Source organism: Brachionichthys hirsutus, chromosome 19 (assembly GCF_040956055.1).
Source record: "Brachionichthys hirsutus isolate HB-005 chromosome 19, CSIRO-AGI_Bhir_v1, whole genome shotgun sequence".
Lineage (NCBI taxonomy): Eukaryota > Metazoa > Chordata > Actinopteri > Lophiiformes > Brachionichthyidae > Brachionichthys > Brachionichthys hirsutus.
This window is the reverse complement of record NC_090915.1, coordinates 11,876,800-11,891,735: the sequence shown is the minus strand read 5'-3', so window position 1 is coordinate 11,891,735 and position 14,936 is coordinate 11,876,800. Positions and strand designations below refer to the sequence as shown.

Below are 14,936 nucleotides of genomic sequence, written 5' to 3'. Positions count from 1 at the left end.
TGTACTTGTACTCTAGCATTCTATCTAATAAATATATTCATCATCATCATCATCAGCACGTGATTAAATGCCGTCGCCTGATGCCGAGCACGCGCACCTGCCGTGCGAGCGCGGCAGGTGCGCGAGCTCGATATGACGATCGGGTTGATCGTTCACAAAACACAAACACGTTCAACAGTTAATACCTCCCCCCCAGACAAAAAGAAGAAAAGAAACGGAGCCGGCACCTCTGGCGCCCCCATGCGGGGTGCGGGTGGGGGGCACACAACGCCCATCTCCAGAACAGAAGAGGAGTCCTGCTCCTGATGATCCGTCCTCAGCCCAGAAGAGGGGATCCAGTTTGGTTCCACCAGACCCTGATCTGATGTGATCCAGTTTGGTTCCACCAGACCCTGATCTGATGTGATCCAGTTTGGTTCCACCAGACCCGGTCACCGTTTATGACGAACGTTCCAGGTTCTTGAACCTGTTCCATCATGTCTTCCCTCCACGTTCTGGTTTTAATCTCATTACGGTTTAATCTGAGGACTATTTTTTTAGTTTGTAAACATTTAGAGACCCCCCCCCCCCCCCCAATAAAAACTAAAAGCTTCCTCAGCGAGTACAGCTGGTTAGAAATAAATATTACAAACATGTTTGTGTATTGATCGAGGAAACATGAAGCCTGCACGAACGTTTATTATTACAATGATCTTAAATGAAATATTCTGGTTTACATGTAGAAGCCGTCAAAGAGTGAAGTTTACAGGATGCGACGGAACCCAGCCTGAAGAGCGGCGACGCCCCAAACCGCAGCAACACGCAACACATTCAACCAATAGCGTCACAGGAAGTGATGTCACGTTCTGCTGGAGAGAGTCTCACTGCTCCAGATCTGAGCCACACATCCGGGTCCCCCCGTCGCCGCTACATGTCCACAAACACCATGAAGCACCAGCCGAGCCCCCCCACCAGGAACATGGTGACGTGCATGCTGCAGACGATCAGGTCATTGATCACGTCCAGGTCCAGCCGGCGGTGGCCCAGCAGCAGCAGGATGACGGACAGCTTGAACTGAAGCCGCAGCAGCACCCGCACGCTGACGTACTGCAGCAAGAAGAGGGCCGACAGCGCCACCCAGAGGAGGGAGGTCAGCAGGCCGCAGCCGAAGAACAGCAGGAAGCGCAGGAAGCTGTACATGCAGCGCGAGCGCAGGTACAGGTCAAAGTTCGTGTACTTGGTGCGCACGAGCTTGGACGCGTGCGTCGACCCGCAGGACGAGTGCATGCAAGTGGTGTGGGGGCCATGGAAGCTGCGCCCCCGCCGCGGGATGGGGATCACAGGCATGTGTGCGCGACGGAAGGGGCGGAGCGCACAACGTTAGCGCCGTTTCCGGAGCGACATTTAGCTGGGGGGGGGCTGGCTTCCTCTTCAGGACGGCGTCGACCTGTGAAGAGACAAGCGTTCATGTCACTTTGTCTCCAAAAAGGTGCTTTCGCACCTGAGCCAGGAAGTGGAGGCCCAGGTGCGTCGCCCGAACGCTGGTCATCTGCCCCCGGAAGCTGACCTTTCGATGTTCCGGGACCAAAAAGCGCGAGCGTGCCGACCCGGCCGTCCGTGCAGCATCCCGGGCTCCAGACGCTCCCGTTCGGCCGAGCTGCTTCCGTTTTCTGTTTTCCGTTTTCTGTCTTCCGTCAGAGGAAACGGACCGTGATCCGTATGTAGCACAGCACGCGCCGGCTCGCCGTTTCCTCGTCCTGTCGCAAAATAAACGAGTCATCCGGATGTGACGTCAGCTGAAGATTTAAAGGGGAAGTGTTGGCGAGGTTGCAGGAATGCCACATTATTAGGGATTTGGTTTATGTTTATAAAATTCTTCATAATTTAATTTAGTCACTTGTGTCTACTTTGAACTGTAGAAAGTACTTTTTCTCAAATAGATTAAACTCTGGATATTACCAAACGCTGAAAATATCTATATTTTTCAAAATCGCACGGCTTTGAAAAAGTCGAGAAAGATCAATTAAAAAGATCGGCCAAAGGAAACGAAAGAATATGAGAAACAAGCTTAATAAATGTGGCTTCAATGGCAGCGTAATGATTGATGGATCGGTGTCTTGATCATCAATAGTCATATTGAACCGAACCGAATTTTTGGGCCTGGGCGGTGATCATGAGAGAGAAAGCATTTTGATAGCGATCCACTAGAGGGAGCTGTTCGTTCACGTTTCACTGCCTTCCGGTGCAGTTTTTGTTCCGCCTGATGTGGGCAGATGTTAATAAAATCCATCCATCGCCTCCCTCCTCGCGGCCTCTGATAAATGGGAACATGCAGAAGCATCTGTTGAAGCTGCGGAGCCGCGTTTAGGTGCTGCGTCTCCGAGATCTGCTCAAAGCCTCCATGCGAGCTGAGGAAACTGCTATTATTCACATTAACGATGTCAATAAAGTGGATGCCAGCGATTTAGACATTTAATACGCTTATAAACGAGGTGCACTATGGCAATATTATGGACTCATATATTCACCTCCAAAACATAAAGACCTGATGCCTCATCCGCTAAAGGTGGCACCTGTGTATCTAAAAATCCTTTCCCAGTTGGAAGGTGCCTGAAGATGGACGCTTTAAGAGTGTCATCGCCAAGGCTGCGTCCGAAGTACCGGCTGACTGCAGATGCCCAAATCGACTCCGGACTTCTAGCCTGGTGGAGCAGAAATTGCGGACCGTCAGCATCTACTAAGAGTGAGCAGGATTAGAGGGGAAATGGCTAAATTCTCTTTTACTCTTCCAAATTCAGTTGGGTTAAATCAATTAATGAATTAACTAAGTCGAGGTCACAGCCAAGTGTTGAGCAAAGACAGATGGCATCAATTAGCCAGGCTAATAAGATGGCAGAGAGTTTAATTGGTGAAAGTTTAATCAAAGCCTAGTTTGCCTCTGCTGCGTTAAGAGTCATCCATCTCCTACAGGAAGCTCCGCCCTCTCGGCCTCCATCAGTCCTCCTTTAGTACGTCCTCTGTCCTCTGTCTCGGGGCTTGGACTTACTTCTGACGGTCCCACAGCGGGCGGGGCTTGGACTGACCTCCAACTTGTCCAATATTAAGCACACACCTCCTGCTCCTTTACAAGGCAACACACACACAGAACGGTAGGTCGTTGAGCAGGTCGTCCTATGATTGAGAGGTCGGCAGTTCGCATCCCAGCTCCCACACATGTGCACACTGCCGTTGTGTCCTTGAGCAAGACACTTCACCCACATTGCCTGTGTGAATGTTGGTGGTGGTGCTTCTGTCAGTCTGCCCCAGGGCAGCAGCTCGGAATGGTCAGGCCAAAACCAACCTTTATGGGCTTCATGTTCAGGAAATCAATTATTGTTTCTTTTACTGAGACTGAAACGCTGCTTCATGTTCCTCCCTTCTATGTCCTCCTGAGACCCAGCCCGTTGACATGTCCTCTGTAGTGGACAGGAGGATATTTATCCTTCTCCTGCCCAGGTGTGGTTTTGTCCCGTCTGCTTTCATCAAAGAGCATTTAGCCTTTCCTGAATAATCCAACGAGAGCATCCAGTGGACGGAGGCCTGCAGCAGGAAACCTGAGAGTGGCACCGGACACGCAGAGGGCAGCTGGGATGGGAGGAGTCTGTGCAGTGAGCGCCATGGTTTGGGGACATGGCACCTGACCCCTCCCACCAAAGTGGAAATCAACAGGACAGGCCATGGTTGGAATAAACACACGTCAGCTTGGGTCCAGTTTCCAGCAGAGCCCCTCGGGTACGTGGTGCTGGGTTGGGGCCAGCTTGGTAAGATCATACAGGCACGCCATCGTGCAGGTGCACCTTTTGAAGGTGCTGAAAATAGCCAGCCTCCTCAGAGGTTTTTGTTCTGCCGGCCAGACGGTCACCCTTTGGTGGTGTTGCTGGCTGCTTGTGCGACTCGTCCTGAACTCTGAGCATGTGATCTGTCCCGGTCCACCTTCATTCATGAAGGGAAAGGCTTCAGCCAGTGTGTGTGCATGTGTGTGCGTGTGCGTGCACAACTTATGGGCTGTCAACACAGAGTGCAGAGCCTTGCTGGAAACTGATGACCACTGAGTGACTGACAGGAACGCTACACCACTTTGTTGGTCATGTGTGTGCACGTGTGTGTGTGTGTGCGTGTGCGTGCGTGTGTGTGTGCGCGCTGCTGCGTCTCCTCTCTGCACCATGAGGACTTCAGTGTTAAACAGGAGCGAGCTCCTGCACTGATGCTCCTCCGGACTCCTGAATTATTATTATTTTTACATTTTTTACACAGCACCCCCCCCCCCTCCCCCCCGAAGGAAATTAATATGTGCACACTTTGATCGTATCACACCTTTCATACATTCTCCCCTTTCTTTGCCCCCCCCCCCCCCATCAGCATCCGGAGGCTGATGAATACGTGGCCTCCTATTGATCGAGATGGGTGATGGATGATGGCTGGGAGATGAGTGATGGGGTGCAGGCGAAGGTGCCAATAAGGGGGCAGCCAGAGGGCGGGGTTCCCCCTGCTGGTGTTAATGGGAGAAGACTAGTGGAGACGGCTGCTGCGCTAACCGCTGAACCCAAACCAGCAGCAGCTTCAGCTGGGATTAGCATTTTACTGCCACACATCCACGGGTCACGCTGCTTGACATAGGCATCGTCTGTGTGTGTGTGTGTGTGTGTGTGTGCACGTGTAGCCATGGATGTGGGAGGAATACAGAGGGTTGGGGTGTTGAGTCTGCATGTGTGTGGGTGCTGGAAGGCAGAGAAGTGCTTGTGGGGGGGCACAAAGATGATGGATGACGGGGCAGGAGGGGAAGACTGCTCCACAGCTCCGCAGCTCCATCCTCCATCCTCCCCCCTCCATCCTCCCCCCTCCATCCTCCCTCCTCCCTCCTCCCTCCTCCCTGCTCCCTCCTCCCTGCTCCACAGCTCCACAGCTCCCTCCTCCCTCTTCCCTCCTCCCTCCTCCCTCCTCCCTCCTCCCTCCTCCCTGCTCCACAGCTCCACCCTCCCTCCTCCCTCTTCCCTCCTCCCTCCTCCCTCCTCCCTCCTCCCTGCTCCACAGCTCCAAACTGATATCCCAGCAAATGTTTTTGTCCACTGTGAAAAATGAGCTGCAATTCTCCTCTCCTCCTGCCTCCTCCATGCTCCCTCCTCTCTTCTCATCCCTCCTCTCTCCTCCCTCTCTTCCCTCCTCTCTTCTCCATCCTCCCTCCTCCGCCGGCAGCCTTGGCCTCCTGGGCTACGTCTCACCGTGTACCTGCCTATCGTTTTCTTGTTGCCATACTAACCTGCCTCAGATCATTGTCCATCACCCTTTGCCATTTATCTCTGTCTCTTCCTTGCCCTTCCTGGCATGGCATTTAGAGAAACCCACCTATTAGATTGGACTATTAGTTCGGCTGCAGGGGGGGGGGGGGGGGTTGGTAATAGAGTCACAGACGCAGGAAAGGCTGTGCTGTGCATTTAAATGAATGAAATCTACATTTATACACAAAACAACGGTAAAACAGAAATATGATATTAACATATTTGGTCTAAAGAAAATGAATCAAATCACACACACTCCCAGAATTCTTTCTTTGTACATTTTTTACACAGTATTCCCCCGTAGACGACTGTAGACGAGATGATTGAGGTCGTTTCGTCTAAAAGAAAACGGATAGGTTTTAAATACCACATAATTGACTCAGCAAGACAGAATTTGATAATGATATATTTTTAAAGTGCTATACAGTTATAAATGATTCGGGCCTTTTTTAGCAACACTGATAGCATCTTTCATCTACAAACACATCGAAAATAATGGCTGTGAGGTAAAGCAAACAAAAGCAAGTCTTCCACAAGTATATGTAAGGAGAAATTTAGAAATGAATAACTACAGGATGGCACATTGTTCAGAAATGATATGACGGCTCAATAAAATGACAGGCTTGTTTAAGTTTCATTTTACTTTAAGCAAATCCTTAATGAGTTTTCCTTTGCCCATGGTATGTGCACATTTATACCATTGCAATGGCGATGCTTCTGCTAGGAGGGTTTCAGGTAGGCTAAATATCCACCCACCTAATAATGACATGTTCATTCTTCTGTGGGGGAGATCACAATCGGCAATGAGCTAAAATGAGATGAAAAATGTCAAATCAAGGGTAAATGCATCACAGTTAATCTATATTATAAGCCTAGAAGAACAACGCTCTGGGTGTTGGACTTTCCTGTATTTCCTCCAGTTCTCACTGATTACTCTGGTGAGAACAGTTTATTGATAATTGATAGAAATGCTGGCAACAACCAAAAAATAAGACCTATATTTTTAATTAACAGACATTTTACAGAACCGGAACCCTTTTTCATTATTTATGCAGAGTGAGTGGGTTTAAAGTACAGCTGTTTGGTCTGGGTGAAAGTGCTCTGAGCTTGGGGGGGAGACCAAGTGTTCCGGATGAGAGATGAGGGGTTAATGTCAGGAGAAGGGATGAGAGTTGAGCGATAACTTGGGATATTTGGTATGGAGGAGCAAAAATGCCACAATTAAAAAGAAATAAAAGTGGAAAAAATAAAAAAAAATATACATAAAGGCATTTTTCCATGAAATTATAATCATTTTTTTCCTAGCAACCATGTAACAGAATATTCAAAATATATATTTTATATCCAGTCATATTCAATTCTTCTGTAGGTATGCATCCTAATATGTAATACGACAATTTTAAAGGCAGGTCTAGACTAGACCCATTATCATGTATTTAATTCCTAATCCACCCAATTCTTTTGCATCTTGGGCCAGAAAATATGGGTATGATCTCCAGCTGGTGGGCTGCGGTCTATGTCGGAAAAACCTTCTCTTCTGTTTCATCACATCCAACATCCTGCTTTCCAGTCAACGAATGACCTCCTCTGTAAGTCATTCAGTCAATGGGAATGTGCTAAAAGTCCAATCAGGATGGCTTTACTGCCTCTGCTAACTATAGCACCCCCAGATTTACAGTAGAGGGTAAGACCCCTTGTTTTTCTTAGTCTACGCAGATTTATGGAGTTTTGGCGAGACTCTCTTGTCAGCCGCCACTGAAACAATTAACACACACACACACACACACACACACACACACACACAATAACACGCATTATAGATGATGGTGTCTGAGTCGGTAACCTGATACAACCAGTGATGTTTGATGACGTGTTCAGTTTGATTTAAAAAGCAGCTAATAGCAGTTAGTGGCTGAAATGAGAAAGCAGATGTCCAATCAGAAGATCAGCATCCGTATAGGAGTTCACATTGTTAACTAGAAAAGCACTCAGAGCACAGACCCCCCCAAGCAGCTCAATACCCCCTCAATACCCTTCATACTCATCATATTAATACCCAATATGTATAGTATATTCATCTCACCCACCCCAATCTGTTATCAACCTGTGTAGCATACATTATGTCATTATCATTCATACGGTATCCACCAGTATATGTTCATGCACATGTATCTGTGTATATTTGTCTCCACAATCTGCATAGGAATCCATACATTACATGTTGCTAGCACCAAACCTGTGTAGATAACAGCTGTTAATCTTTTATACATTTCTGTCTCGTCCTGGTGATTGCCCTTCTGGTTACCTTGTACTTGAACATGTGTGATGACAAGAAAGTTGAACCTAACGCTAACTAACCAAACCTACTTTAAGGCCTGTCGACATTTCTTTACATTTTCTTTCAAAGTTAGCCCCTGTTGGATTCTAGTTCATCCCTACAGTCCCAGCTAAAACGTCGTTCATCACCTTCATTTGCTTTGTACGCCTGGATCATGGTTCCTGAACGCTGCAGCAGGAGAACAGCAGCTGGGACATGAACCTACCCCAGAGTTGGGCAAACTTTTTGACTCGCGGGCCACAATTGGTTCTAAAATTTGACAGAGGGGCCGGGTTCGGGAACAGATGGATGGAGTATTTGTGTGAACTAATATAAATGACATGTAAAAGTCACTACATGAAAGGATTTGGCCTTTTACAGGTAGCATTACAGGGAAAAGGTCAAATGAATGAGGTTTAATTATAATACAATTTAATTTAATGATATAATTTAGACAAGTTCGGCGGGCCGGATTAAATAGCCCAACGGGCCGTATATGGCCCCCGGGCCTTGGTTTGCCCATGCCTGACCTACCCTGTTCACCCCATAATGTCCAGTTGTCTCTCTTTAATGGCCATGATATAGTTTGATATGTGGATTAAATACTTATCCCTCCCCTCAGTCCGCCTTATTGATTTTCCGCATCCCTCTCTCCTCTACCTTTTCTATCCCACTCTTAAAGGTGAGGTGGACGCATGGCCTGATAAATAGCAGAGGATTGATTTGTATTTAACTAACAATTTACCAGAGATTCTCTCTCCTTCCTGCTCTGCTCCGCATCCCGCCCTCTCCTCTTCCTCTCTTTAAGGTCTCAGACGTCTTGTGAGCTGCACTGAGGAGAGGAGAGGTGATGCATGGGGAATTTATAGTCCGATCAATAAGTGCTGGCCTAACATCCACGCAGTCGGAATGCAAGGGCCTCGTGTCAGGGTGCACAAACAGGCCAGAAGGTGAACGCTGAGAAAGACACACAAAGAGAAAGATATATAGAGGCAGAGGGAAAAGTGAATGACCAGCCACAGACCCGTGGAGGTCTGGCCGGACACTCGTATGTGTAGAATAAAAGGAAACAGAGGGGAGAACACACTCAAAACGAGATTACGAGGCTCTCTGGATTGAGACAGAAACCCCCTCACTTCAAATCATTCTGTTTGAATGTTATAAAATCTAAAACGAGAAAAAGAACGCTTTCACACAAGAACAGCTTTTATAAAGGTCCCATATTCTACCCTTTTTCCAGAAGTTAACGCAGTTCTCAGACACTTATATGAAATATCTACACACACACATACACACACACCTACACCTACACTCTCTCTCTCACACACACACACACACAATGATAGCAATAATCTCAGGATGGGATCAAAATGCTTTGAATCATCCATCCATCCATCTTCAAACCGCTTCTTCCAGCTCTTCTACGTTCCCCGGCCAGCCGAGAGACATCGTCTCTCCGGCGCGTCCTGGGCCTTGTCAACCTTGTTCTTTAGGTCACTCCCCAAAGCTCGTGACCACAGGTGAGGGTAGGAATGGAGATCGACCGGTAAATGGAGATCTTCACCTTTCGGCTCTACTTCCTCGTCACCGTGACGGTGAAGAGAGCGCACGCACATCTTGTGCACGTTTCCCCGGGAGGGATTTCTTCTTACAGACCTATCAAACTACCAAGGACTGACTGGATGGTTTATTTACCTGTGTTTGGTTGATAAGGACCCAAAATGGAAAAAGTGAGTTTTTCATAATATGGGACCTTTAAAATAAATGTAAATGCTGTCTTTGAGGCTTTGTGTTTGGAACAGGTACTTTAATATCTTTATTATTATTATCATCAAATGGCTACATCTTAAATAAACGTCTATTTTTACAAAGAGCCTCGAATAAAGATACTTTATTGATTAGTCATTTAAACTATTTTTAAAGACACACTATTTCCAGCTGTGAGGTGCTGCTTTTTTTTCTTTTTCTTATGTGATGTGAATTTGGATTGATGAATATACTTGGTTAAAGTAATAATCAAATGTATTAAATAAAACTCAGACATGGGTTTTTATCATGGTTAGCAAAAGAAAGGAAATGTTCCCATTTCAGTGCAAAATCAGGGTAAATAAAGTCTGCAATAAATCAATATATCAAAAGATAAAATATATTCAATATATCTGGACAGTTTGCTCCAAAGTAACTAAGTAAGATGGCACAACCAGAACAAGTGTGCACGCGTCTCTCTTTAATCTCCACAAAAGGTACCGTTCAAATCGACCTCAATCAGCACCGAAGCTCTGTAGACCGAGGATGATGATGATGATGATGATGAGTTTTATTTTGGTTGTCAGATTAAGACAAAAAATACAATTTAAACAAAAATATATATATTACAACCAAAAAAGGAATAGGCAGAAGCAATGCGTAAGCCTATCCTATAATACAAGCAATTATTGGCTTTACATATCAAATTATTATTTATGCACACTTTTCATATTCATTAATTATTTGACACTTGAGACATGTTTTGAACCTTGATAACGAAATACATTGTTTTAAATCATCAGTTAACTCATTCCACAGTTTCACTCCAAGAACAGAAACAGAAACTTTAACACATTCGAACATAAATATACCTCTCAGATTATAACGGGTTTCCCTTCATTTGAAGAAGTCAGGATGATGATGGTGAGGTTCTGACTTCATCCCTCAGATCTACAAACTGATCAACCCTACAGATGATCTAATTATTGGTTATATTATAAATATCATACCAGCATTCTTTACACAAACAAACTGTTGCACACAAAAAATCATTATTATGGTCTTTACTGATAAATCAAGTCCTTGCTACGCTACACTTATTATTACTTACTCTGTAGTCGATGAGTCACAAACAGAATCCCTGGGATCACAGTGCCCCCTACCACGAGGCAGGAAAACTGCGTGCCTCACCTTGTGCCTCTTTTCCTGCCGTTTCATGATCGATCAGCACAAAAAACACGTTACGATCAGCTGAACTATGGTAAATAAAGTAAATAGAGACATACAGAGAGAGCGCATGGAGCACAGTTAGCTAGTACCGCTAATTGATCAATTCATGGTGAGGCTCAGCTAGCTGCTGCCTCACCACTCGTCTTTTCTCAGTATTTGAACCATAAATGTGAAAATTCAGAGATTTTAAATGGCAAACTTTTTATTACTGGATAAATATAACTATTTTTTAATTTGATTTTTAATTTTAAATTTGATTTTCTTTTACATGATAGCATGTACGGCTTCAACCCTGTCTCCCCTGACTACAGGTAGTAGAACCCCCATGTGTATCATGTGTTTGACACTTAAGTGTTTGCAAATTAGTTAGGAAAAACCTGGATCAAGGTGAACACAAAGACACAACATGAAAATTAATACAATACAAATGAGTATCTGCTGCTCTGCCTCAGTCAGGACTACTGGGTGTGGATACTGGAGAAGAACCCCTCCCCTACACAGAGAGAGAGAGAGGGGGGGGGGGGGGGGGGGGATGAAACTGGGATGAGACGGCAACGTTTACGGCCCTCGCCATGAAAGTGTTTTATCACACGTCTTGTAATGCAACACATTAAAGGGTTGCTGTTGTTATTTCCTGCAAGGTCGTTTTTACCCCTTTTACCCCTCGAGTCTCTGCCGTTCAGAGCCCTGATGGCGTTATCGTGTCATGAAGGCACACGCCATCGGAGGCTTGGAGACGAGGTTGTCTGTATATCTGCTTCATGTTCACATAGAATGGAATAGAGAATAGAAAATAGAAAATAGAAAATAGAAAATAGAATAGAATAGAAAGCCTTTATTGTCATTGCATAGTGGATATACGAAGAGATTACGAGCACTGCTCCACATGCATGTTTCTTCAGTGTGCATTTTATGCTACCTGTGCATGCAGGTTTGTGTGTCTTTGTCATCACTGAACTGCTTTTGAGTTTATTTTGGGATTATTTTTCCTGTCAGACTTTTTAATTTGGTATTTTAGCCCTTCTTTTTTCAGATTCTTCATCCAGTCGTCATTTTATTGAAGACATACATGTACTTTGTATTATTCCTGCTTTCATATATACGTGCACAGGCTATTCTGGTAATCCTATCAGTTTGGCCTCGACCCCCCCCCCCCCCCCAACCCCTGATTCGCCTGCAGCTCCCACTGTAATAAAAGAAAAACATAATCCAGTGTTTAGAAATATGATCTTTTCTTGTTGCAGCCCAGTGGGATTAAGGAGAAGAGGAACCTCTGGGGACCATGACCCTGGACGTAGGGCGTGAAAACCAATCAGAGTGAAGCTTCCTGGTCTGAGCTTCAAATGAAAATGTTGCTTCATCTTCAGCAAGAAATTAAATCAGTTTGATTCAGAAACATGTTTGTGGAAAAGAAACAGAAAACCCCTTTACTACTTCTATGCACAGCTGTGTGTGCGTGTGTGTGTAGATGTGTGTGTGTGTGTGTGAAATTGGGAGTTTTTTTAAATATGTTTCCGGCCCCTCCTCCTCTGGTTAATCCCCTCTAAATGTAAATCTGTATACACACATGATCCAACGAGAACTTTATGTAAAATGGACCATAACTCTAGTGGACGCCCCCCCCCATATGACTCGAAGTCATTTCATTACGTAAAAGGGTTTGTTGAGGAACGGGAGGTGCTTGTGTGTGTGTGTGTGTGTGTGTGTGTGTGTGTGCATGTGTGTTAAGAAGATAGAAGTGATTATTGGTAAAGCCTTATGTTTGTGTGTGCTGTCTGGGGTCAGGGGTGAATATGTGTCAGCATCAACATCACAAAATGCAAAGTGGGCAGAGGCATTAAATGAATGGGGGGGGGGGGGGGGGGGGCATTGACATTAGAATAATCAGAGCACTCTCTCACCAAGCACTCATGCAGGAAGCAATCGACATATGGGACTGGTCTGAGAAGGTCCCAGTGGAAGATCCCAGTCAGATTCTGGGTCTGGGTGACTCAGACTCCCCCCACATGGACAAACATACATGCCTTGTATTATTAAGAAACTTCCGATCGTTAATGTGGAAATCATACTCTGGTGGTATTGATCCTGCTTTCATGAGATGTGTGTGTGTGTGGGGGGGACAGAAATAGCAGAGAGTATCTTTACATATGTATCTGTGTGTGTGTGTGTGTGGGGGGGGGGGGGGTTATGCAGCCGTGGGTGTGGGTTCTGAGCCAGACACTCCGGTCTATTGGATTGAGATTCATTTGCTATTTAAGGGTCAGGGTTCGGGCCGAGTGGGTGCTGCATGCTTCGCTGATCAATACCAGGTCCACACGCCTGCCTGACCCTCGCATTCTGTCACCGTAAATCCCACAGTTCTCTTTCCCCTGTTTGCCATCGCCGCCTCCTCCTCCATTCATTCAAGTCACTGAAATCAGTGATGCTTTTAAGGGGGAGCGCTTTGTTAGATCTACACACATTTAGTGTCGTTGGGACGACCCACCCATGGCTAATAAAAGGGGTGGTCTCGTCCCAGGAGAGAATTCTGAGCTTCTTCCTCCTCCGATCCCAAGAGGAGGAGCATTTGGGATATTGGGATCTGCCCCAACAGCGAACTGGTTCAGACCAGACCCGGTATCCCAGATTTATCCGTTAGTCTTTCAGCCATTCTGCTGTTGAAGCAAACGTTAACAAGTAAAATGTACCCTAATGGCAACCAAAGTAATGACTGCCCCCCCGACATGAAGCAGACGCAAGCAGAGGAGGACGCTGGGAGGTTTCACAGCTTTTATTCAACTCTGTCTGCATGAAGTTCAAGGAAACTAACCAACCAATAGAAACTCATCGTTCACTTGTCCTTCATCGTCCTCCTCCTCACGCCATACCAAATACAAGATTGTTACTTTATCTCTGTCAGAGTATGATCGGAGAAGAGAACTTTTGAAAAGTGTACACGTTTAATAAATACAATCCAGCTAGAAGGAAAGCGTCTCTCGCGTCTGCTCTAGATTCCACAGATCTTCCATTACTGAACAAACATACTTGACTTTACTCCAATTTTCCACGAGTTGAAATCAAGAAAGACTTTTTCTATGGACACCAAAGGCCTATTTCTCCCAAATTTGGTTCACAAACTTGCTTAAATCTGTCATCTGCACAAACGTTTATTGTGACCAGCCTGAGGCACACCTGTGCAACAATCATGCTGTCTAATCAGCATGTTGATAAGCCACACCTGTGAGGTGGATGGCTTGGGCAAAGGACAAGTGCTCACTGACACAGATTTAACAACTCAGGAAGAATTGGAGCATATTTCTGTCCACTGTAGTTCTGCTGCCCCCCCCCCCCCCTCACGGGAGGGCGTACCTTGAAATCTGTGCCTAACATGAACTGGAATGTCTTTTGTGCGATATCTATGGTGTGTTAACGTGATCAGTCTTGAGCAGTATATGGAATTCCCCACAGTAATCCTTCCGTCTCACGCCGAGCAGACATGCAGGCTCTGATATAAATGCTGAAGGTCACCTTGAACCTTTACTCTCCTGTTGCTTGGCGACAGAAGGTGTCGTTTCCTCCCTCCTGGTATTCTTTGGTCAGAATGATCAACAAGTCCATTTAGTGAATGAGAAGCATGCCTCCACTCTGCGTAGGAAGCACAGACGCAGGCGCCATGGCAACCACAGAGCGCTTGTTTTAATTTCAAAAAGCAAAAAATGCTGTTGATAGAAAGGACTCAGAAGATACAGACAGACAGTCAGACAGACAGCCAGCCTGTCCCGTCTTCTGCTCCAGGGTTAACAATAGTTCAGCATCTGACTCTTGCTTTTGTCCCTGATCCCTCGGCCCATCCTCCTCACCCCCAGAAACCAAATTATAAAATCATCGAGAGCATGATGAGATTGCTGCTCAGCTATTAATCTTCAATAAATACATCTTGACCCGGGGATTTAGTGTGTGCCCCCCCCCACCCCCACCCCCACGCCACTACACTCAGTCATCTGTAAAGAGATCTTTGACATGAATTCTAAAAAAAAATGAAAGAAAACAACAGGCGAGAGAGGCTGTAACAAATGTTCCAACCTGGATCCAGCATTGGCAACTGATGGGTTTGACCTTGGGGGAGGGGGGCCTCAGTCTGTAGTGGGATTACGTCTTCCCACTGGGAAGGAAGAATAGCATGACTGGAACGGCAGTGTGACAAACTGTTAATGGAGGGTGGAGCCCAAAATGTAGAGACAGAGGCTCAGGAGAGAATTGAATAACGTAAAACAGAATAGTCACATGGTTTATCGCCGGTGTTTCGTTCCAGGACCCCCGCGATAGGCGAAAAGGCCATATTTATCTGAGTATTTTTACCTTTATGAACC

The 14,936-nt window shown here is 45.9% G+C and overlaps 1 protein-coding gene across 1 annotated transcript; it reads right to left on the bottom strand.

Annotated features, from left to right (window-relative positions):
• Positions 1-668: 668 nt before the first annotated feature.
• Positions 669-1,735, bottom strand: LOC137908833 (transmembrane protein 250). Its single transcript, XM_068753255.1, has 2 exons — positions 1,547-1,735; positions 669-1,426 (listed from the first exon to the last, which is right to left on the bottom strand). The coding sequence occupies exon 2, from the start codon at positions 1,324-1,326 to the stop codon at positions 907-909; it is 420 nt and encodes a 139-aa protein (XP_068609356.1). The 5' UTR covers positions 1,327-1,426; positions 1,547-1,735; the 3' UTR covers positions 669-906.
• Between the last annotated feature and the right edge of the window lie 13,201 nt (positions 1,736-14,936).